Raw genomic sequence first — 26,628 nt, 5'->3', positions numbered from 1 at the left:
TAAAATATTTTCTCTTAATTTCCGTTAAGAATTTTCTTAATTCAAACGCATGGCTATCATCTAGGTATATTTGCATTACTGAATTTTAGTAAAATTGCATTATGTTCAGAAAGCATGCATTGAGTGATTTCATCCTTTTAAATTTGTTACTTTGCTTTATGTCCTATTCAAGGCCAATTTTTATAAAAAAGTTCCTTTTATGGTTGAAAAGAATGTATATACTGCAGTTATTGATGTGATATATATATACGTAACATTGTATTATGATTCAGTATATTAATTCATAACATATGTTAATTCATATTTACAAAATCTTATCTTTGAAGCCTATTCCATCAATAACTAAAAATGGTTTATTAAAATATATCCACTTTAAGTACAGATCTATTTCTCCCTTCACTTTTGTCAATTTTGTTTTTATCAGTTTTCATAAATTTTGTTTCCTCATTTATTTAGAAGAAATTTTATTAGGTGCCTACAAATTTAAAATAATTAAATCTTCCTGGTCCATAGGACTATTTACCTTTAAAAAATAAATACTGTAAACTCACCAATTTTAACATATCTGATTTGCTACAATCCACTGCAGTTATTCTCTTTTCCCCCAGTTGATCTTGGTGACAGTGTTTGTCCCTTGCTTTGTACTTTATCTCACCTAGATGTGGTCGAGCTATTTCTTTTTTAATGTTAAATTTTATGTTGAAAAATAATATGCATCTAAAGGTGTACAAATTATAAGTACACATTTCGACAGCTTATCATAAGGTTAAGCTCACCTGTGTAACTAGCATCCAGATCAAGAAAGAGAATTTTAGCAGCATTCCAGAAGCTCCCTCATATCCTCATATGCTCACATATCAATAGTGCTCCAAGAACAACTTGTCCTGACTTCTAACACTATAGGTTACCTTATTTTTTGCAGCTTAATTGCTCTGTGCATCTGTACATTTATTAGCTAGTATTAATGCAGCAAATAGGAAACAAAAGCTCACAAACACTCTACAGAGTTTCACAAGACACATGGCAGGGGAAAAAAGTAACTTAAGAAGGATCAAAGTATCCTAGGGTCTTCATGGATGCATTCCTGGGGAGATAGGGGTCTCATTCCTGGAGAGGGCATGCCTACTGGCATCCCTCGAGCAGAGGGAAGCTTGTTGGTGGGCCCATGGGTGGGTCTCATATCAGGTGGAGGAACCATAATGTCTGGAGGTGGTATTGCTTGACCAAAGAAATGGGTGGTGTCCCCCATCCTGGTGGATACTGAGCTGGGGCTCCAACAGTGCTGCCAGTAGTAGCAACAAGAGTAGCTGCTACAGTGCCTCTTCCCTGTGGAAGGCCCCCAACCCCTCGGACAGGCCCTGCTAATCCAGCAGGAGCCCGGGGAACTGGAACACCAGCTGGCATTCCTCTGCCAGATCTTCTGCCAACCTCAGGCCCTCCTGCAACTCCAGCAATGGTACCTGAGAAATGCCTTTGGGCATTTGGGTACCTTTGGGGGGGGGTGGTCCTTCCACAGTCATGGAAACCAAGTTCTCCCCACACAGCAACACCAGACCCAAGATCCGCTTTTCTTCACGCTCCAGATGCTTCACATTCTTTGGCTTGATCTTCCTGAATTCATCACAATCACAGAGGATCAGGTTCATATGCTTGTCAAAAGCCTTAAAGGTGCCAATGAAGATTTGGCCATCTTGCAGGATACATCTCATTCTATGGTCAATGTGCTGCTGCAACTCGCTTTCCCACAGTCGTAGTTGGTGTTCCAAAACAGCACCAAATCCAATGTCGATTTCAGGATCCTTAATACCTACAGCTTAGTGAAGACTACAGATAAAGGTATGATGCAGGCACTACCACAACCAGTGCAAGTTGGGACAGAAGCTTCAAACAGTTGATAGTACCTGGTGTTTCATGTGGAAATCAGCTACCTGGATGTTCCAATATGACTGTAACCATCTCTTACTGTCTCAGATGAGAATGCTTGTCTCAGTTCTGGCTGGAAACTTGCCATGGGTACTTGCTGCTGAGATCCCCTTGGGTAAAGCTGACCCTCTTGGTTGCTTAGTGAGGCTGTCCTTCTATGTTTGACTTGGACTTCCACCTCTGGTACATCCTGTGCTTTTCTGTGGTCTGTCTCCAGTGTAGGCAGTCCCTGGATGGCTCCCTGGCTTGCACTGTTGGCTGCTCCTCAGAACAGACCGTCAGGCATCTCCGGAGATTACTCCACCTTGCCGCTGTAGGTTACTTTTGCCACCAGCTGTTTAGGGCCACAAACTCCAGCTAACCATGAAACTTGGGCTCCCTGTTAGTGCCAAGGAAGGAGGATAGCTCATACCCAGCCATGAACACTGATATGGTAAATCCTGCAACCTGCTTCTATCACTGAATACCAGTAACTGTTAGTCATGGACACCAGCCCCTGATCACACCTGGATAGGCTGGAAATGTCAGGAGGAACATTCTCTTATGCTGTATTGATGTTCTATCACAACGCATGAGAACACCAGAGTAATGATTAGAGTTTTGTTAATGAGCTATCTTGAAGCGCCATGGCCCAAGCATCAGGATCCCCCTGCTGGAGTCTGATGACTGGTTTTGCCAGGTTGCTCTGCGCCTGCCAATCTTGTGATGGGCAATGGAGGCCACGCAAGCCTGCTACTGATCCTGACTTCCTGAGTTTTTCCCCCAATGAATGCTAGTCCGGCAAGCCTCATGTACCTGCCATCTGGCCATTTGTGCTTATTTGTTGACATTACTAACTTATTGCTGCTGGAAAAATTATCTAAAACTGTTAAAGATCCTACTGGGATATTGATTAGTAAATCCCTCTGTACAGTGCACAACAAGGCTGAATAATCATGGCTTGGCATTACCAGCCCTGTAGGGATTAGGGGCTCTGACAGAGGTGCTCATGGAAACAGCAGGTGGTTTGGCTCAGTTCCTAAGAGGCCGACTGTGTGCTGTCTGCCTGTCTAGCCCCTGTCAGTATCATAGAGATTTGGGGAGAATTTTTACCCTTTAACATATTGTGGGCTTGCCTCTTTTCTGGCTTCCTCCTGTGTCTGTTCCACCATTTCTTGCTGTGATATTTTGGTTCTTTTCACCTTCCAGAAGCCAAATTCCTTACTTTCTGCTTCTGTACTAACACTCCAGTAAAGCCACAGTTTAGCTCCTGCCAGGCCACGTTACCACGTTTATTTTTTTAATCTCATTTATCCAACATTTTCATCTGTTTGTAACAGACATAGTTTTAATATTCCATGTTGATCTCTCTGTGAATTTTAAGCATACTTATTTTATTTATTTATTTTTTATTTTTTTTAAATTTTTTTTTCAACGTTTATTTATTTTTGGGACAGAGAGAGACAGAGCATGAACGGGGGAGGGGCAGAGAGAGAGGGAGACACAGAATGGGAAACAGGCTCCAGGCTCTGAGCCATCAGCCCAGAGCCTGACGCGGGGCTCGAACTCACGGACCGCGAGATCGTGACCTGGCTGAAGTCGGACGCTTAACCGACTGCGCCACCCAGGCGCCCCTAAGCATACTTATTTTAAAGTCTCATTTATTTTCTATTACTTGAGTTTTGTGAGCCTCAATTATTTATTTTGTTGCCTTATCAGATTTCCTTGTATGATTTAGAATTTTAATTTGGTCTTCAGTGGGCAGTTGGCCACTTATTTTTTTTATACTCTGTATATTCACCCTTCCCTGTCCAGTAATTCTGTTGCTGTCCTCATCAGTCTTCTGAGACCATCGCCTAGAGTAGGCTTTATATCAGTGGCTTAAGACTTCCATCCTACCTAATACAGACACAGATGGTTACACATAGAAATACTTATGTGTGTATAGTATATGTATACTATACATACAAGCACATATGTAGAGCATTTTAGGGTTTGTGTGTACATGTATATTTTATGTATATCATGTATATGTTAGTAGACATACATGTGTTTCCTATCTCTGTCAACTGGAAAAGCCTGATGTGCCAATAACAACTCAGAACTTGGTTTCTAATATTCTCCAATAAAAGAAACCTGGGCTCCTTAGAGAAAAGTCTCATTCTAAAACTGGGGCAGGAAATACACAAGATGAACTGGAGTACCCTAGAGTATCTGTAAGTCAGGAAGTTCTCAAAGCCCTTATTGAGAGACGTATGTCAAAGGTATATGAGAGCCAAACAAAAGAGTTCCTGATGGCCAGAGCTAGAGCAATCTGAAAAAAACAGTAAAGTAGTACTGGATTATAACCCAAAGTATAAAATAACTATTCTGCTATAAATAAATGATTCATAAAGGAATGAAATGGGGAAGAGGCAAATCTGTGCACGAAAAATTCCAGATTTAAGTAAATGTTTTCTCTTAAGGAGATGGTACCTGACATCCCACCCTTTATGCGTAGGCCATACATAGTGACTTCCTTCCTAAGAGTACAATATGGGAAAGGGAAAAAGAACAAGCCTGTAGTAGAGAGATCTGGCAAACACTGCCTCAACCAGGTGGTTAATGTTAATATCAAGAGTAAGTCATCTTAGTATTAGGTAGGCTTGATATAATGATGAAAATGGTACTTACCCACTGTGGTCTTCCTTTCAAAAAACCATAACTCCAGTCTAATGATTAGAAGGACATCAGACAAGTCTCGTTAGAAGGCATCCTACAAAATACCTAACCAGTAGCCTTCAAATCTATTAAGATCATCAAAAGCAAGGAAAGTGGAGAAGGTATCACAGCTAAGAGGAGCCTATGGAGATACAGCAACTAAATGTAATGTGATATTATGAATGGGACTCTCAACAGGAAAAGAATGTTAGATAAAAACTAAAGAAATGCGAGTAAAGTATGGAGATTAATTATGTATGAATATTGATTTATTATAAAAAATATAGCATACTAATGTTAGATGTTAATAGTAGGAGTAATTGGATGTGGGTTATATGGGAACTCACATACTATCTTCTCTATTTTTTTTTTAAATGTATTTATTTTGAGAGAGACAGAGAGAATGTGAGCAGGGGAGGGCAGAGAGAGTGTGAGAATCCCAAGCAGGTTCTTCAGGGTCAGCACAGAATCTGACATGGAGTTCAAACCCATGAAACTGTGAAATCGGCACCTGAGCCGAAATCAAGAATGAAATGCTTAACTGACTGAACCGCCCAGGTGCCCCTATCTTCTCAGTTTTTCTTTAAATTTGAAAGTGTTCTAAATAAGTCTATTTTGAAAAATTATCTGATTTTTTTCAGTTGTGGTCTACGATGGATTTACTATTCTTTCCTTTTCATCTATATGTCTATCCTAAGGCTAATACCATAGGGAATTGATAGTATTGAAATCAAGTAGTATAGTCATGTAGGTATAGCCTAAAACTCTTGTTTTTCAAAATTGTTATCATCTCCATATTCTTTGTATTTCTTTATAACATTTAAAATTATCTTGCCAAATTCTATTAGAAGCCTACTGAAATCACGGCTGAGATTATACCGAATCTATAATCAGTTTGGAAAGAACTGATGAGATTACTTATACAGTATCTCTAATTCAGGGACAACAATATATCTCCATTTATTTGGGTTTTATTTTCATTTCTCTCTGCCTGTTGTGGGGAGAGAATTCTTCTTTTACCCTCAAGGTCTTTCAGTTGGACTAAGAATTAAATTTACATGAGACAGGTTAAGAGGAGAAAAAAACATGAAGTTTTATTATGTGTGCACAGTGGCCCGATAATTGGACCTAAGGAAATAACCAAGGCAGGCAGTTTTTATACATTTTGGATAAAGAGACCATGAATCTGTGAGAATTTCTAGGATAAGTAAATCAGATGTTTAAGACCTTTAATGAGTAAGGAATTCTAAGGAGAATTTGGGCTGAGGTAGCAGGTGATAAAATAAGGTTTGTGTTTACAATTTTCTCAGCTTTACAGTATCTATCTCTGGTGATAAGGATGTCTTTTTACTTCGTAGTATAGGGAGGATATTTTTCATATGGGAGATCTGCTCCCTGCTTTCAGGGAGACAGAGGAGGAGCTTGGGTGGTTTTGCATGGGTTGTTTCTTATTTAATCAATATGCCAATGTGGCACATTTTTGGGGCAGCCTGCCCTTGGTTCCTACACGATGTCCATAATTTTTTCTAATGCATGTCTTTCATGTCTTTTGTTCAGTTCATTTCTAAGTAATTTTCAAACTATTATGACATGGATTTTAAAATTTTTATTTTTCAACTGTTGTTAGTATGTAAGAATACAATTGATTTTTGTACATTGAACTTGTATCCTGACACCTTACGAAATTTGTTTACTGTAGCCTCTTGTAGATTGCTCAGGATTTTTCTCACAATCATGTCATCTGCTAATAAAGACAGTTTTATTTTTTCTAAAATATTTCTAGCTAGGGGGCTCTTTAATTTTTCCATTCTACTCTCAGTTTTCTGAACTTAGGGAGTTTATTTTCTGCTCTATGCCCTGCTTCCAGGCTTCAGGGACCACAGAGGGAAGTGCATGTGGTTAAGACCTAGAGCACATACAGGCCTCTTCCTCAGTTCTTCTGCTTCTCTGTTTTCAGTGGGCTGCTGGCTTGCACTTTGGATTTCAGTGCACTCTTTCTCAGCTTTCGTGTCTTTCTACCGGCCTGCAGCATATTCCAGGACAGTCCAAGCGAAAGAATCTGCATGTGTGTCTGCAGATTTACTGAATTATTGGGGCTCCTCAAGGAATCTAATACATATAGCATCCACTGAAAGCACACTCTACATTTGACCAGTTAACTTCTATGTGAAGATTTCTATGGCGTATTTCTACAGCTCTGGCAGAAATAAAAACATTCATGTTTCTTTCCTTCTAGAGAAGACTCTTTGCTGTTTGTAATCTGTATATATTTCTTTGTATCATCAGGGCTATAAATGGAAAAAAAAAAACTGTGACGTTGTAGCATATCTTACTCTTATTGCTAGGGTGAAAGCAACAGGCCCTTGCAACTTTCTACATTGTAACAAGGGATGGACATCCTCATAGGGATTTTAATTGGTACAGTGAATTGCTAACATAAAACAGAACCAAACTTTTAGAATTGTGCTTGGAACATTGCAAAGGCCCAGTAAATACTATCAATCAGATACCAGATTGGAAAAGTCTTTTCTTCTTTTAATATTCTTCTAGCCATGTGCTAGATTACTTTTTAGTGGGGTGCGTAGGTGTGTGTGTGTGTGTGTGTGTGAGAGAGAGAGAGAGAGAGAGAGAGAGATTTTGCTACACTTTAACATGAAATAAATTGATAGGTTTCACAAAAACAAAAGAAAAATGATGAACTGAGTGTGAATTTGCCCTAAGGCATACCCATGGGTAAACCCAATTCATAATTTAATCATACCAAAGTTTTGGTTATAATTTTCTTATAAAGTGCATTTTTTAAGAACAGTTTTAGATTTATGGAAAATTATTTGAGGGTAGCATAGAAAGTTCCCATACCAATACTTACATTTGTATGATAAATGTGTTATAATTAATGAACCAATATTATTATTGACTAAAGTCCATATTTTATTTATATTTCCTTAGTTTTTACCTAATGTCCTTTTCCACAGTCCCATCCATATTACCAATGTAATAAATTATGTTCGATCATTTGACTTAATTTTTAATAAATTTAATTTCATAATAAGCATTATTTAGTAAGGTTACTTAGAACAAAGTTACTAAAAAGCAGGATTTGCCTGTTAAAAATTTCTCTAAGAATTGTAAATTTATAACTTCATAAACCTTGGTCTACTGTGTCAAGGAAATTTCTTCTTTGACAAAGAATTTGTGACTGTGGTTGGTGTCAGTTGCTACTCTGATAACATCCTGGGAAATGTGCATCCTCTCACGTGTGGCCTGTCGCCTGTTCACAGCCCAGACTCTCCTGCCCAAATTTGACCAGATCGGTTTTCCCCAGACTTCACACAATTAGGCTCTGCTGCCAGTTTACAGGATTTGGGTGCGTATACCACCGTGGTATAGGGTAGAACAATATGTGTTACAGAAATGAGGGGAGACAGCTCATCACCGCATAGGCTTCTAGAAACTTTTTCTCAAAAATGCACCTTCAGCCTGTAATCCTCTCTAGTTCTCTAGTATGTGTCTGTGCTTTGTGGGGATCAACATTAGGCTGCCTGTCGGTCTGGATTCCTGGGTTGTGCAGCACATAGGGAGGGCACATTGGAAACTGGTTACCTGCAACTTTCTCACTCTACTCGTTCTGAGTTGTCAGCCTCATAAATATTCTTGTAGGCAGATGGAATCCAAATTTCAGTTCAGCACTTCAATATGTATTCATATATCTCTGGCTTCCTCAACTCACTTTATTTCATTTGTGAAATAAATTTTCATCTGTTTTGCACCTTCAAAAATTTTAAATTCCTCGATAACTCCAAAGTCCCATTCCATTTTTACCATGAGTTTGTTGTCAACGTGTTTTCAAAATTATGACATGGATATATAGAAAATGGCATGGATTTTTGTTTAGGTATTTAACAAATGACTACCTTAAAACCTTAAAGTTTTCTTATTATGTATACTTACTTCTTTAGATAATAATCATATCTTGTGAAAATATTTTTCAAAATCTATTTTTCTTGTAATATTGAAGAGACAGTATTTCTCTTTTTTTATTTAAAAAAATTTTTTAATGTTTATTTATTTTTGAAGGAGAGAGAGACAGAGTGTGAGTGGAGGGGGGGGTGCAGAGAGAGAAGGAGACACAGAATCCGAAGCAGGCTCCAGGCTCTGAGCTGTCAGCACAGAGCCCAATGCGGGGCTTGAACTCACAAACTGCGAGATCATGATGTGAACTGAAGTTCGATGCTCAACCGACTGAACCACCCAGTCGCCCCTAAGAGACAGTGTTTCTAAATACAGTTAGAAACATGAAAATAGATACTCGAGTCTTTTTTACATTAGTGGGAGGGTCTTTTTTAATTTTAGTATACACATAGGGTTGAATTTTGCTTTGAGATGATGTATTATCATATTCAGTACATAGCTTATATTTTAACTTAACCAAGATATTTTTAAATGAGTGAATATTGAATATTGCCAAACATCCATTTATTTAAAAATTTCTTATCAGTATCTATTGAGATGCTTTGTGTATATAAATTTTTTCTCTTTTGAATATATTTGGTTTAGGGTGTCTCAGTGGTTCATTAGGTTAAGTGTCTGACTCTTGATTTCAGCTCAGGTAATGATCTCGTGGTTCGTGAGTTTTGAGCCCCACATCGGGTTCCATGCTGGCAGTGCAGAGCCTGCTTGGGATTCTCTCTCTCTCTCTGCCCCTCCCCTGCTCACACTCCCTTGCTCTCTCTCAAACATAAATAAGTAAACATTTAAAAAAAAATAGTGTGATCATAAATAGTTCATCAACCAAAAGATACTGCAAAAACCCACTCTTGAATTTTTTATGTCAAACATTATTTTCATGTTTTGTATATGAAAACTGATGTTTGTAAAGAAATAAGATAGCAAAATATAGGCAGGTTATGATAAATGTGCTAATTTTGGAGAGAATATTAGAGCATATTTTAATGTATTGACAGAATTGTTTTTTCTTTTTAACATATTTGATATTTGTTTCTTACAAAGAAACTTGTTTTATATACTACTATGAGATAATCTCACTATTATAGAACATGGATGGAAGGAATCCAAATTACAAGTATGCAACCAAAGAGATTTGAGAATTTACATAAATAACAATTGTATGTTATTTTTAAAATTGGCATTGGAATCTTCTGACATTAAAGTAAAATCCATTTTGAATTAATTGAAGTTCATTTTAATTAAAAATTATAGTAAGATCACAATGTTACCTACTTGATCAAGTTAATAATGGAATCATAGAAACTGATAAAGCACAATTTAATATTAAACACAAGAAGCTTACATGTCGACTTTATAAGCTTTGCACAGATAAATATACCACTTTATCACTAGATTAATCAGCTGATTACCTTAGCTAATTTTTAATATTTAGTGGCTCAAACAATTCCAACAGCACTACAAGAAATAGATTGACTAAAATGAGCCACAGTGAACTGAGCTTTCTGCTTTTATCTGTGTTGACAAGTCCGATCGTGCGTTAGTATAAGAATGTTTAAATATTAATTTCAGTTAAAATTCAAAATGAACTTTACAGGGTGCCTGGGTAGCTCAGTTGGTTAAGCATCTGATTCTTTTTTTCAGTTCAGGTCATAATTTCATCGTCATGAGATTGAGTCTGGCTTGGTGCTCTGTGCTGGGCATGGAATCTGCCTGAGATTCTCTCTTTCCCTCTTTCTCTGTCCCTCCCCTTCTTGCATGTACGCATGCGCCCTCTTTCTCTCTTAAAAAAATGAATAAATACTTACAAAGTCAAAACCAAAAAACCTCAAAACATTGATAAATAAAAATAAGATAGAGAAATTAGGTTGGTGATCTTTAGATTTCCTTCCAAATCAATTTCTCTGCTATATGATAGTTAAATGATCTAATGACATTGCAATTTCTTAGGGCTGCATTTAATCTCCATTGTGTGCCATTATGATCCATTTAAAAATTTTCGGGAGCTGATATTTGGTTGACTTGTATATCAATTTGAATTAGGTAGTTTCTGAAAAAGTTGTATATTTGTAATTTCCAGCATCTCTGTGAATTTTTTAGCTGTGGGTATTATCAGGTATTACTTTAACAGCAGGATTTATTCAAATAACTTTCAATAATAAAGCGACATGGTGTGTTCAAATTATTCTAATGTTCATCTAAGTATAGATTTATGGATAAGAAATGTTTTAGAGATTATATGCATGATCCTCTGAATCAAAGCAACCAAAGTAGAGTTAACACTTGGGAATTTCATTCTTACTATAATTTGAATGCATTTAGACATACTGCGATTTCTGATGAAGCTGTTATTAAACATGGCGTTAAGATCTCAGTGGTTTTCTGTTTCCAACCAAGTAGGATTAATTGGTATGGAAATTATTCTCCCATGTAAAACAGCTAAAATACTGGACAAAATATGAGAGCTATTTTTCAGACTTTGACAGCAGGCAGTGCAAGACTGTGGTCACTGCAAGAGGGGGAATGCATAAAGTGAATTCTACACTTACCCTAGCTTTCTGGCTAAAGACAATGTTTGGTCTGCAGCAGAAGGGATATGGAAGATGCTATGTCTGGAGGTTAACTACACTGTTTATAACAAATGCTCTCTTGAAAAGAGACTTGAGGGGCCCAACTCCATGGCTGCCATAGTCTAAACCTTACAAATTATAATTCCACTTCTCCATACATGTACATGGAGCAGCTCCACATGGGTCTATCTTCTTGAGGGGGAACTTAGAAGAGAGGGCTTAGTGAACTAACTGCAGACTCTGCCTTTGAGGTTGGTTTTGGGGCCTACGCAAGTACTCACTGTCTCCTTCCACCACTGTCCATTCTAAATCCTCCTCACCCTTAGCTTTTATCTGTATGTCATGTTGGCTTACCTGGTGGTATGACCCAAACTGTCATTCTTGAAGGATCTCAGCCCTTGGAAACTACTTACTTTTTAGGCGTGTGTCCTTTCAGTTATAATGGGCAAGGGAGTCCCAAGAGATAACCAAGTGGATCAATGGAATTTTACACATTCTTTCCCACTTAGTAAAAGCAGCCCTACCTCCTCTTCATGATCAAGGCAAATTATCTCTTCCAAGATATTGAAGTCTCTTCTTGCTTGCTGGTTTCCAGACAAGAGAAGTTCAAAATGCTGAAAGGACAGCCTTAGCTTATGGTTCAAAAAAACCCTCACTGTGTTTTTTTTTTTTTTTTTTTTTTTTGGAGGCGTTCACCCCACCATAGGAGTCAGGACCTCTAATTCTACAAAACCCAGAGAGGTGGATGAAAGCACAAATTCCCCCAGTGAGTCATTGGGAAACATGGTGAGTGGGACTACTTAACACGTCAACATTTGATTCCTAGGCCTACATAGTCTTTCTTCTACAGAGACAACCACCTAGAGTTTTTAGCTGTAGTTTGTGTACTGCATTCTGGAGGGACATTCTGCCCATTACCATATGTACACCCATATGTTTCCACTTCAGAACTCTTTGTGTCCAATATTCCAGTGTTTTCCTTCCAGGTTCCTGGCCAGCTGGCCAGGCTTCTGGTCACTTTCCAGGAATCTATATATAGTTTCCATCTCTGCCTACTTTTCTTTCCACACAAAGTGGATGCCAGGTGCACCATTTAAAGGTCATCCATTGGGAATATTTTCCCTTTCATTGTCTCTCAAAGTCACCCCTGCATGTGGCTATAATTCAGCTGCCACTCATTTTTAGCTTACATCCATATACTAACTTGAACTATCTGAAATCCAAGCTCAGAGCTTTTTCTTCTTTTTCAGCTGCACGTATAGAATACTCCCACACACATGCCTGTAAATAGGACCTAAATGTGGGGTGCTGGTACAACTCTATGGGGTGAAATGGGGTCTGGGTTATCTACTCATATATTCTTTTAATGGACTACTGCTTACAATATCCATATTTATGACTCGGCAGGTCAACATAATCCAGCTCAAATGGATACTGTGGTCACGTGTTGAATTAATGTTCCATTGCCATGTTATCAGGGCCGGGAGCATGCCAGGATTTGTCTTTCAAAAGGCACCTGATTCACTGCTGCAGATGGAGTAGCCTTATTGCAGAACCCTGCACAACCTAACAATCTGCACTGTAATTATCTTAATGGAGCCTGACATAAACTTAACACTGTATCTCAGTAGCCCTGCCACATCTGAGTCCATAGATTCTGCCCTGTTGTATAGCCTAAGTGGAAAATCTGCTTCCAGCACAGTTTGAATCTGCTATAGGGCTCTTTTTGCTCCAGGCTCTACTCAAGCTGACAGCTTTTAGTGTCAATGCAACTGACACTAGGTGTGCAACGAATTGCCTCCAGAATGTAAAGATGCCTACCATTATCGTGCTGCTTCCTTTAAATTAAGGAGGGCATGCGGGGCGCCTGGGTGGCGCGGTCGGTTAAGCATCCGACTTCAGCCAGGTCACGATCTCGCGGTCTGTGAGTTCGAGCCCCGCGTCGGGCTCTGGGCTGATGGCTCGGAGCCTGGAGCCTGTTTCCGATTCTGTGTCTCCCTCTCTCTCTGCCCCTCCCCGTTCATGCTCTGTCTCTCTCTGTCCCAAAATAAATAAAAAGCGTTGAAAAAAAAATTAAAAAAAAAAAATTAAGGAGGGCATGCAAGATGCAGAAATTTGTCTAATACTAATTCTGAGGTGATGCCAGTGGATTCCTCACCAGTGGACTCCTATGAAATTAATCGACTCTTCATTTGGTTAATCTCCTATTTTCTGAAGCACAGTTTGACCAGGACTTCCAGTGTGCTAGCCGCCTCTTATTCTTTCTGACTAGACATCATAGATATCATGGTTTAGGATTTTGTTCACCCAAAACTGTAGGCTCTTTGAAAGCGGGGATCATGGTTTCTCCTTCCTCTATATAGCTCCCAACCTGGTTAGAGGGCTCAGTAGAGCAGCTCAATAAAAACTTGTCAAATAACTGGCTGTTTCTTAAAACTGCAGTTAGAAGTCTCTAAGCCATTTTTTTCTGGATGTCTCCCTTTTTAAGGAGTAATTTTTTTTCCTGGAATATCTGAGAAAGTACAAAAGCTATTTCTCCATCTGCAGTGTAAGCCCAGTTATTACTGTGGAAGATAACAATTTTTGGTTTGTATGGTTATAAGCATGGGTACTATGTGATAATATTATGTCCAAGTAAAAATTTTTGGTAGAAAGCTATTTTACATTAATTACATTAATGTAAAAATTCTTTCATGTTCTCAGAAGCATACCTGAGATAATCAGCCGAAGCTTGAAAAATATCCACTTTGTTTTAAAGTGACAGTGTTAATGTATTTGGTTGCACTCTAGTGTTTCCCTTGGGCTGAAAACATGTTGAACATTTTAGCTTTCTAACCTGTAAACAAATAAAAAAAAGTGTTTAATTCCCTAGGGGGACATTTTATTTCTGAAGTTTTATGAACTGCTCTCTGTTTTCTCCTCAGGACCCACAGCATTTAAGTGGCTAGTGCTATATAACCTATAATGTGGGGAAACTATGAGATGAAGAGATTCAAAGTTATTTTTTTCTCATTGATCTCTCTCTCACACACACAGAGGAAGTTTCAACACTTAGCTTGACATTGAAAGTACAGTAAAACCTTGGATTGGGAGTGACTTGTTCTGCGAGTCTTCTGCAAAATGAGAAAACATTTCTAAGAAATTTTACTTATTAGATAAACAAGTGATGTCTTGCAATATGAGTAGCATGTGATGCCAAATATCACATGATCACAACGGAGCCAATGGTTCTGATCTTTCTCTCTCGCTGTGGGATTATGGGTGATCATCTCCCATACTCAGATGCTTATCTCTGGCTGCGGTATTTGGCAGAAATCAATGATTTTTCAGAATGTTGGAATGTGCCCACAACTGGTACTAGTGTATTTTTTTGTTACTTCAAAGCACCTATGGACAGTCCTTTGCTTTTCCATATAAGAGTAAGGTTAGGAATGCTTTGCTTCATTCCAGGTTAGGCTGCTTCCAGATAGAGATGCTTCCCTCTGCTGTCTTATTGCCAGTTACGTTAAATACAGTATAGGATAAGAGTTTATTAATACTGTACTATAGTCAACATCCATTAGTGATAGAGAAAGTCGTCCTACACGATAACCCTCCTCTCTTTGTCTCCCTCACACAAGCCACAAAGGTTTTCAAAGGGAAGTGCAGGTTCATTTGTTTATATTTCTTTATATTTTGTATTTTCTTTGCTATTTTGTATTAATTACAGTATTGCAATCATTTTTATATGAATATTTTGGGGTTGTGGAATGAATCATCAGAGTTTCCACTTTTTCTTATGGGGAAATTCACTTTGATACACAAGTGCTTTGGATTACAAGCATGTTTCTGGAATGAATGATGCTTGCAAAGCGAGGTTTTACTATATATATATAGTAAATATATGTATGTATATATGTATATATATATGTATATGTATATACATGTATGTATATATGTATGTATATGTATATATATGTATGTATACATATGTATATATGTATACATATGTAATTATGTAATTATCTTAATATGTATATATATGTATACATGTATATGTATATATAGACCTTGCCTTTTGAGAGCTTACAATTTATAAGAGATGAGACATTTCATAAATAAGATCAAAACTAGTAATTTAAACTGCATGCGACTAGGGGCACCTGGGTAGCTCGGTTAGTTAAACGTCTGACTCTTGCTTTCAGCTCAGGTTATGATCTCATGGTTTGTGAGTCTGAGCCCTGCGCTGGGCTCCACACTGACAGTACAGAATCTGCTTGGGATTTTTTCTCTCCCTCTCTCTCTCTGCCCCTCCCCCCTTTCTCTGAAATAAACAAACAAATAAATAAATAAATAAGCAAATAAACAAACAAACTACACGTGACTAATGCAAAAATCCCATAGTCCTATAGAGGCAGGGAGGTTATTTCTAGCTTTATTTATCCCTGAAGATTTAATAGAAGAGGTGGCTAGCTCTTGGGAAGTGGTTAAAATGGCCAGAAGTGAAGAGAAAAAGAAAACTCCTTCCAGAGATTGCCCTGTAGCCATGAATGCATGACATGGGAAAGTAGGTACTTTAACAGTGTTTAACTGGCAATACATTGCAGACTGTGTTGGTAAGGGTGGTTGCAAACACAACCGTTACATAAAATAAGGAGAGAGCATCAGCAGGAACAGAAATGTTGAATTGGGTTAGAATCTGGAGTTAAAGTTAGAATTTACAATTTACTGGTTATTATAGCTGCTGACAGAGAAAGCAGACTTATTAGCAGATTTAAGGCTCAGATTCAGCAGATTCAGATGAATTCATATATATATATATATATTCAGACTTGTATTCTTGAGTATCTGAGAGTGTGGTTGTACCATGAACAGAAATACATAATAAAGGAAAGACTGACACTGGGACAGAAGAGGAGTCCAAGTGTACCAAATTCTTGCAGGGGGAACATCTCAGAGATGGGAATAAAGGAAAAGTGGATTCTGGGTTCTAAAGTGAAGAGGAGGAAAGGGATGAGGTTTAGATCAGATGAATTCAGTCTTATGAGTAGGTTTGGGGCAAAGTCATCTAAGAGTGGGTAGAGATAAAAAGATTTAACCCTGGATCAATAGTATCTATTTTTCTTTTTGCCTTAGGCTCCAATATGGGTTGGCATGGTACTTTCACTGATCTTGTCTTTATATAAACGTCAATAATTCTGTTCAAGATGGAACTTTCAGCATTAATTTGGATGTTTTTAAACATAATGCACTAAAATACTACCTCTCATAATTATTGAGTTCTTTGACACCTCATTAAACTTTGCATCAGAGACATTTACCTTGACTACAGTCCGAGCCTGGATAAAGAAGAAATGGGAATAAAAAAAGAATGATTTCTGCTTTGGAAAACTGGATAGCAATTCATACATAATAAACTAGCATATTATATGGGTGCATGTTCTTAGTGAACATCAAGTATAACAGGGTTTTTAAAAATTGTGCTAAAATTTTTCACAGAGCTAGAACAAACAATCCTAAAATTTGTACAGAACTGCAAAAGACCCTGAAAGCCAGAGCATTCTTGAAAAAGAAAAGCAAAGCTGGAGGCATCACAATTGCAGACTTCAAGTTATATTACAAAGCTGTAGTGATCAAAACAGTATGGTACTGGCATGAAAACAGACACATAGGCCAATGGAAAGAATAGAAAACTCAGAAATGAACCCACAACTATATAGTCAACTAACCTTTGACAAAGGATAAAAGTATACCTAATGGAAAAAGTCTCCTCAAAAAGTGGTGTTTGGAAAACTGGACAGCAACCTGAAAAAGAGTGAAACTGGACCACTTTCTTATACCATACACAAAAATAATTTCAAAATGGCTTAAAAACCTAAATATGAGACAGGAAACCATCAAAATCCTAGAGGAGAACATAGGCAGTAAGTAAGCTCTTTGACATCAGTTCATAGCAACTTCTTACCAGGTATGTCTCCTGAGGCATGAAAAACAAAAGCAAAAATAAACTACTGGGACATCATCAGAGTAAAAAGCTTCTGCACAGCAAAGGAAACAATCAACACAACTAAAGGCAACCTTCAGAATGGGAGATTTGCAAACGACAAATCTGATAAAGGGTTAGAATCTAAAATATCTAAAGAACTTTTGAAACTCAACACCCCAAAAATGAATAATCCAATTAAAATATCAGGAGACATGAACAGACATTTTCCAAAAGAAGACATACGCATGGCCAACAGACACCTGAAAAGATGCTCAGCATCACTTATCAGGAAGATGCACATCAAAACTAAAATAAAATATCACCTCCCACCTATCAAAATGGCTAAAATCAACAGCACAATAAACAACAGGTGTTGGTGAGGATGTGAAGAAATGAGAATTCTCCCACACTGTTGGTAGGAATGCAAACTGGTGCAGCCACCCTGGAGAACAGTTATGGAGGTTCCTCAAAAAATTAGAAATAGAGCTACGCTACAATCCAGCAATTGCACTATTAGGTGTTTATCCAGAGGATACAAAAATACTGATTTGAAGGGATACATGCACCCCAATATTTATAGAAGCATTATTAATAATAACCTAATTAGGGAAAGAGCCCAAAGGCCCATTAACTGATGAATGAATAAAGAAGATGTAATTTATACATATCCAGTGGAACATTAGCCATAAAAAAGAATGAAATCTTACCATTGGCAATGATATGGGTGGACCTCGAGTGTATGGTGCTAAGTGAAATAAGTCAGTCAGGAAGACAAATACCATGTGATTTCACTCATGTGGAATGTAAGAAACAAAACAGATAAACATTGGAGAAATAAAAAAAAAGATGCAAACCAGAAGACAGACCCTTAGCTGTGGAGAACAAACTGAGGGTTGCTGGAGGGAAAGTGAGCAGGGGTATGGATTAAATGGGTGATGGGTATTAAGGAGGGCACTTCTTATGATTAGCACTGGGTGTTGTATGTAAGTGATGAATCATGAAATTCCACACCTGAAACTAGTAATTACACTGTATGTTAACTAACTGGAATTTAAATAAAAACATGAAAAAAATTGTGCTAAAAATATAGTATAAAATTACCATCGTAACCATTTTTAAGGGTCCAATTCAAAGGTGTTGACCTATATACTCATGTTGTTGTGTAACATCTCTGGAACTTTTCTCACCTTGCAAAACTGAACTCTATGCCATTTAACAATACTCCCTCTTTCTTCCTCCCCTTAGCCCCTAGTACCTGACATTCTACTTTTTGTTTCTAATCAATATGACTCCTTTAGATTCCTCATATAAGTGGAAGCATAGAATTTGTCTTTTGTGACGTACTTCACTTAGCATAATGTCCTCAAGATTCATTCATGTTGTAACATGTAACAGGATTTCCTTTCCTTTTAAGACTGAATAACATTCCATTGTACTATTTGCTGTTGATGGGTATTTGGATTGCTTCTAGTGGGCTATTGTGGATGAGGTCGTTGTGAACATGATGTGCAAATATCTCTTCAAGACACAGCTTTCGACTCTTTTGGATAGATATTTAGAAGTGGTATTGCTGGATCTTACGTTAATTCTATTCTTAATTTTTTTTTTAAGGAACTGTTATACTGTTTTAGAGGTAAAGTGAGTTTTGCCATTTCTTAATCCCACCGAAAGTGCACAGAGGTTCCACGTTTTCTATCCCTTTCTATATCTTCAGCAGCACTTCTGCCTATTCAGATTTTTGGCTCAGTTTTTAATCACACTATTTACTTTTTTGTAGTTGAGTTATAGGAGTTCTTTGTATATTATGGATATTAACGCTTTATCAGATACATGATTTGCCAATATTTTCCCCTACTCCATAGGTTGGTTGTCTTTTCACTCCATTGATTGTGTCCTTTGCACAGAAGTTTTTAAGTATAATGTAGCCCCATTTCTCTATTTTTGCTTTTATTTCCTATGCTCTCAGTGTCAAGTCCAAGAAATCTTTGTCACATTCAATGTCATGAAGATTTTCTTTATGTTTTATTCTAGGATCTTATAGTTTTTGGGTCTTTCATTTAGGTTTTTAATCCATTTGAGTTAATTTTAGTATATAGTTTGATCCAACTTTGTCTTTTAATAACTGTAGCTTTGTAATGTTTTAGGGAATAGGGAAGTGTGAGACCTCCAACATTGTTCTTTTTAATGCTTGCTTTGGTTATTTGTAGTCCCTTGAAATTCTAAATGTATTTTAGAATAGATTTTTCTTCTTGAAAAAATTTGATAGGGATTGCATTGATTCTTAGATCACTTTGGGTAGTATGGACATTTTAACAATATTATGTCTTCCAGTCCATGAACACAGGATGTCTTTCCATTAATTTGTGTCTTTTTAAACTTGTTTTATCAATATTTTGTAGTTTTCAGGCTTTCATCTTTTTTTAAAAGTTTGTTTACTATTTTGAGAGAGAGATCACATATCCGTGAGGGAGGGACAGAGAAAGAGGAGATTCCACTCTGTCAGCGCAGAGCCAGACTTGGGGCTCAATCTCAACAGTGAGATCATGACCTGAGTTGAAATCAAGAGTCAGACACTTAACCAACTGAGCCGCTCAGGCACCCTAGGCTTTCACCTTCTTGCTTAGGTTCATCCATAAGTATTTTATGCTTTCTAATGCTATTATAAATGACATTGTTTTCTTAATTTCCTTTTTGGATTATTGATTGCTAGTATATAGAAACTCAATTGATTTTTGTGTATTGATTTTACACCCTGCAACTTTACTGAATTTGTTTATTAGTGTACTGACAGTACACTACAAAGTACTATGGAGTTTATATTTGATAGCAGTATGGCGCAGGGGATGAGACTAGTCCTTTGAACCCCACACTGGTCAGACTACATATGAAAGACTGTATCTGGTTATGCTTTCAACTTAAGAGGGACTTTGGCTAAATAACCAATATTCTGGAATTCCAGGATTGTATTATCTGCTTTTATATAATGACACTATTTTTATGGCAGAAGAAGCAGATTTTACATCTGTTACTGTAAACAATAGAGGACACATTACTAGGTGGATATTTACCAGAAATAATCTCTACTTAAGGAATTCTCTCATTTTAAGAATTGTCTAATGAGGGATACCTGGACGGCTCAGTCGGTTAAGCGTCCAAGTTCGGCTCAGGTTACGATCTCACAGTTCATGAGTTCAAGCCCCGCATCTGGCTCTCTGCTGTCAGCACAGAGCCTGCTTTGGATCCTCTGTTCCTCTCTCTCTCTGCCCCTACTCTGCTCATGATTGTTTGCTCTCTCTCTCTCTTTCTCTCAAAAATAAATAAACCTTAAAAAAATAATTGTCTAATGGAATGAATTAACTCAAAAAACTATAAGCCTCTTACCTCCATTAGCTTCCAAACTTAGATTATAAAATCACATAATGTTGGAATATCATCAATCTGTTGAAATATTTTCATTAATAATTTGCCAATAATTGATATATATCAGTAAAACTGAAATTTGATATATCTATTTTATTTTGACATATATTAGATAAATCCATGTTTTTTGTGATTTACACTTTTTTTTTAAAGTATACTTGGCACACAATGTTACATTAGTTTCAGGTGTACAACGTAATGATTCAACATCTCTAGACGTTATGCTGTGCTCACCGCAAGTGTAGATAACCTACGTCATCACACAACACTATTACAGTATCATTGACTGTATTCCCTATGTAGTGCCTTTTATTTCCGTGACTTACTCATTCTATAAATGGAAGTCTATGTCTCTTTCTCTCCTTCACCCATTTAGCCTATCCACCCCCACTTCCCTCTGGTAACCATCAGTTTCTCCTCTTATAGGTCTGATTCTGCATTTTGTTTGTGCATTTGTTTTGTTTTTTAGATTCCACAAGAGTAAAATTGTATGTTTGTGTTTCTCAGTCTGACTTATTTCACTTAGCATAATACCCTTAAATCATCCATGTTGTTTCAAATGGCATGATCTCATCCTTTTTTATATCTACATAATATTCTGTTGCATTCGTGTGTGTGTGTGTGTGTGTGTGTGTGTGTGTGTACATATAGACCACATCTTTTTTTTTAAATTGTTTTTCTTTTTAATGTTTATTTATTTTTGGCAGAGAGAGCATGAGCGGGGGAGGGGCAGAGAGAGAGGGAGAGACAGAATCGGAAGCAGGCCCCAGGCTCTGAGCTGTCAGCACAGAGCCCGACGCAGGGTTTGAACTCACAGACCATGAGATGATGACCTGAGCCAAAGTCAGACACTCAACCGACTGAGCCACCCAGGCGCCGCACAGACCACATCTTTATCCATTCATCTATCAGTGGACACTTAGGTTGCTTCCATATCTTCACTATTATAAATAATGCTTCAATATCTGTAAGAGCATATATATCTTCTCAAATTAGTGTTTTTGTTTTCTTTGGGTGAGTATCCAGTAGTGGAATCACTGGATCATATGGCATTTCTAATTATTTATTTGTTTGCTTATTTTTTATTTTAGTTTTAGAGAGTGCAAATGGGGGAGAGGGGCAGAGAGAGAGAGAGAGAGAGAGAGAGAGAGAGAATATATCTTAAAGCAGGCTCCACACGCAGTATGGAGCCTGATGTAGGGCTTGATTCCAGAAACTTGGGATCATGACCTAAGCAGAAATCAAGAGTTGGATACTCAATCAACTGAGCCACCTAGGCACCTTTCTATTTTTAATTTTTTGAAGAAGCTCATACTATTTTCCACAGTGCTGCACCAATTTATGTTCTCACCAACAGTGCATAAGGGTTTTTCTCCACATCCTTGCCAATACTTACTTTTTGTCTTTTGATTCTAGCCATTCTGACAGGTAAAATGTGATATTTCATTGTGGTTTTGATTTGCATTTTCCTTTTGATTAATGATGTTGAGCATTGTTTTGTGTGTCTTTGGCCCTCTACACATCTTCTCTGGAAGAATTCTATTCAGGTTCTTTGTCCATTTTTTAATGAGATTATTTTTGTTTTGGTGTCGATTTGTATAAGGTCTGTATATATTTTGGATATTAATATCTTATTGGATATAGCATTTGCTATAGCATTTGCTATCTTCTCCCATTCAGTGGGTTTCCTTTTTGTTTTGTTGATGGTTTCCTTTGTTGTGCAAAATCTTTTAGTTTGATGTAGTCCCAATAGTTCATTTTTGCTTTTGTTTCTCTCACCTTAGAAGACAATTCTAGAAAAATGTTGTTATGGTTTATGTCAAAGAAATTATTGCCTGTGTTCTCTTCTAGGATTTTGATAGTTTCCTGTCTCACATTTAGGTCTTTCATCCATTTAGAATTTATTTATGTGTAGGGATCCAGTTTCATTCTTATACCGGTGGCTGTCTAGTTTTCCTAGCACCATTTATTGAAGAGACTGTCTTTTCCCGGTTGTATTTTCTTGTCTCCTTTGGCATAGATTAATTGACCATCTAAGTGTGGGTTTATTTCTGGGCTCCCTATTCTGTTCTGTTGATCTATGAGTCTATTTTTATGCCAATTCCATGCTGTTTTGGTTACTACCGCTTTGTAGAATATCTTGAAATCTGGGATTGTGACACCTTCAGCTTTGTTCTTTCTTAAGATTTCTTTGACTATTCAGGGTCTTTTGTGGTTTCATACAAATTTTAGTATTACTTGTTCTAGTTCTGTGAAAAATGCTATTATTATTTTGATAGGGATTTCATGAAATCTGTATGTAATCTTTGACTAATATGGACATTTTTTTTTTCAAATATTTATTTTTGGGACAGAGAGAGACAGAGCATGAACGGGGGAGGGGCAGAGAGAGAGGGAGACACAGAATGGGAAACAGGCTCCAGGCTCTGAGCCATCAGCCCAGAGCCTGACGCGGGGCTCAAACTCACGGACCGCGAGATCGTGACCTGGCTGAAGTCGGACGCTTAACCGACTGCGCCACCCAGGCGCCCCCATTATGGACATTTTAACAATATTTATTCTTCCTATCCATGAGCATGGAATATCTTTCCATTTGTGTCATCTTCCATATTCTTCATCATTATTTTATAGCTTCCAGAGTCCTGGTCTTTTACCTCTTTGGTTAAGTGTATTCCTAGATATTTCATTATATTTGGTGCAACAGCAAAGAGAATGGTTTTCTTAATTTCTCCTTCTGCTACTTCACTATTAGTGTAGAAATGCTACTGATTTCTGGGTGTTAATTTTGTATCTAGCAACTTTACTGAATTCGTTTATTATTTCTAATTTTTGATCGGGTCTTTAGGATTTTCTATGTACAGTATTATGTTGTCTACAAATAGTGGCAGTTTAACTTCTTCCTTACCCAATGGATGCTTCTTATTTCTTATTGCTGTGGCTAGGACTTCTAGTACTGTGTCTAATAAAAGTGATGACAGTGGACATCCTTGTCTTGTTCTTCATTTTAGAGGAAAAGCTCTCATTTTTTCACCATTTAGTATGATGTTAGTCTTGAGTTTTCAATGTGGCCTTTATTATGTTGAGGTATATTTCATCTAATGCCATTTTGTTGAAATTTTTTTCATGAATAGATGTTGAATTTTGTCAAATGTTTTTTCTTCATCTGTTGAGATTATCATATGATTGTTTATCCTTCATTTTGTTAATGTGTATCACATTGATTTGTGAATACTGAACCATCCTTACACTTCTTCAATAAATCCCACTTGATCATGATGAAGGGGATCTTTTTAATGTATTGTTGTATGCAGTTTGCTAATATTTTGTTGAGGATTTTTGCATTTATAACAGTTTTTGACCTATAGTCCTCTTTTTTTGTGGTGTCTTTGTCCAGTTTGGGTATCAGGGCAATGCTGGCCTCATAGAATGTGTTTGGAAGGTTTCCTTCTTTCCCAGTTTTTTTTGTTTGTTTGTTTGTTTTGTTTTTTTAAAATAGTTTGAGAATAATAGATATTAACTCTTTTTTATTTTTTTTAAATTTTTTTTTTAACCTTTATTTATTTTTGAGACAGAGAGAGACAGAGCATGAACGGGGGAGGAACAGAGAGAGAGGGAGACACAGAATCCGAAGCAGGCTCCAGGCTCTGAGCTATCAGCCCAGAGCCCGACGCGGGGCTCGAACTCATGGACCGCGAGATCGTGACCTGAGCCGAAGTCGGACGCTTAACCGACTGCACCACCCAGGCGCCCCGATATTAACTCTTTTTTAAATGGTTGGTAGAATTCACCTGTGTATCCCTCTGATCCAGGACTTTCATTTTTTGGTACTTTTTTTTTTTGATTACCAATTCAATTTCATTACCTGAAATCAGTCTATTCAGATTTTCTATTTCTTCTCGATCCCATTTTGGAAGACTGTTTCTAGGAATTGATCCATTTCTTCTAGGATGTCCAATTTGTTGGTGTATAATTTTTCATAGTACTCTCTGTAGCCCTTTGTATTTCTATGATGTAAGTTGTTACTTCTCTCTCATTTCTTATTTGAATCCTTTCTCTTTTTTTCTTGATGAGTCTGGCTAAGGGTTTACCAGTTTTGTTTATCTTTTCAGATAAATGCATGTTTTATTTTATAAATGCATGTAATTTTAAGGGGTTCATTTCTGAAGTGGATATGAATATAAATTTATATGTTCATATAAAATATATTAAAACAGGGATCTGAAAATTAGTGGTTTAAATAAAAAATTGAAAGCTTCTAATCTCTAATAGCCAAAGCCTGTAATGTTAGGTTTTATTTATTTTCAGACTGGTTTTAGAAAAAAAAAAGAAATTCTATTTATTTCACTATTATAAGGATTCTCAAAAAACTTTCAAATGGTCAGCTAGAATTTACATATTTATTTGGGTACTAATTTTGTTCCAAGAATGACAAAATTATGTGTATAAAAGTAAAAGGCAAAGAGAAACAGCTCATGTGGCAATTGCTGTGTGATATCACTGTGGACAAAAACTATTGGTTTGTCACAACTTGGAGTTATTTAGCTTGTAAAATGCCAGTGTTTACTTCTGTATGGCAGCTGAGTGGTGATGTGTATAATAAAATCCTGAAATACTGGAATGCTTACTCATTTTCCACTATTTCTGGTTTAAGTAATAAAAATTATGGCTTAGTGATTCTGCCTGAAATATTCACGTAAACACTCTTCTCCCCAGCTCCATTCTTCCCTCCCTGGCACCCATGACAGCTGTGTTGACTTTACAGTTGGTAATTTTAAGAATGTGCTGGGGAAAGGAACATGGGAATAAAGGAGAAAATTTTCTCCGTTCAGCCTTGGCAGATGTCTGGAATTCATGCCCAGTGAACTTATATTCAGTGTAGGGAAATATGTCATCAAGAAGATAATTTTGTATTAGAAATTTCACAGATGTAGAGGAAAAAACTAGCTGCATGCTCTTTTTGCTGTGAAAGAATAGCATCTGCCTTATTGATGTTTACACATTTTCAGTGGTGGCCACCACAGTTACCGGGTCTTTTTACATATGCCTTTCTTTCCCATTTCTTTCCCACTTCCTCATTGAACTCCATACTTCTGGCAGCCTGTTGTGATACTGAGGTGGGCTCTACTGGCCACAGAGTCTTTATTGTGTCTTGCGAATATCTTGTGTCTTCTGACACAGTGGCATAGTCGAATGCTCTTGCTGCACAGTAGGTTGCTTAGACCTGTAAAACCTAATGCCTTGAGATTTCCTTCCTGATCCCACATTTCTCCAAACTGAAGATATTCCCAAACTTAATCAGAATCCTAATCTACAGCTACAATGAAGGGTTTGGAACCTTAAGTACTTGCTGGGGACCACTAACTCTGTCATGTTCTTCTCGCACACTGTTTTCTTCCCTGTGTTTACATCCCAGATCTTTAAGGTGCATTTCTTTGTGGTCCATGTTTTCTGCACTCATTTACTTAAGTGTTTTTTGGGGTTGTTGTTGTTGTTCCATTATGCTGTCCCCCATTACTTGTGAGAGGGCTCAGTTGAATTTCAAATACTCTAATATGCGTAAGTTCATTTCTTTCTTTTTCTAACACCTTTAAAGCAATTGCTATTTTCTGTAATTTAGTGCTTTTTATTTTTTTGCCATGCCCAATGTTTCTCTTGTAAAATCTCTCATAGTGAGTGATATAAATCAACATGTTCCCCAATTCATACATATATTCTGCTATAAATGGCTATTTGTGTTTGTTCCCAGTTTAGAGCTATTTGTGATGCTATACATATTCTTGCACATATATTTTGTACACATTTGTATTGGTTATATACCTAGGAGTAGAACTACTAGGTCAAAGAATATGCAGATAGTTTTATCTTTGTAGATACAGGTAGAATGTTGAATAATTTTGTTTCACAAATTTTGTTTCACTTTTTCTTGTATATGTGTAAGAGTTACAGCAGGGACTAGAGGGTTTTGAGCAGAGATGCATCAAGTGTCATGATCTGCTTTCAAAGCTCCAGTCTGGCTCCTCTGCTAAGGATGAATTATGTGGGTGTAAAGGTGGAAGCAGGAAGATTAGTTAGGGAGCAACTATAGTCATCTGAGCTTTGACCAGA

General features: G+C 37.2%; 1 protein-coding gene and 1 pseudogene across 1 annotated transcript; both read right to left on the bottom strand.

Moving 5' to 3' along the window:
* Positions 1-1,051: 1,051 nt before the first annotated feature.
* Positions 1,052-1,913, bottom strand: LOC115513050 (small nuclear ribonucleoprotein-associated protein B-like). The gene is given in 4 exon segments (XM_032593077.1): positions 1,052-1,230; positions 1,233-1,454; positions 1,457-1,799; positions 1,902-1,913. Coding segments are annotated over 4 exon segments (756 nt in total).
* An 11-nt stretch (positions 1,914-1,924) lies between these two features.
* Positions 1,925-26,628, bottom strand: part of LOC115513048 — a 74,295-nt pseudogene continuing 49,591 nt past the window's right edge.

The sequence above is a fragment of the Lynx canadensis genome, chromosome B1 (genome assembly GCF_007474595.2).
Source record: "Lynx canadensis isolate LIC74 chromosome B1, mLynCan4.pri.v2, whole genome shotgun sequence".
Classification (NCBI taxonomy): Eukaryota; Metazoa; Chordata; class Mammalia; order Carnivora; family Felidae; genus Lynx; species Lynx canadensis.
The sequence above is the reverse complement of the archived record's forward strand: the minus strand, read 5'-3'. Positions and strand labels throughout refer to the sequence as shown.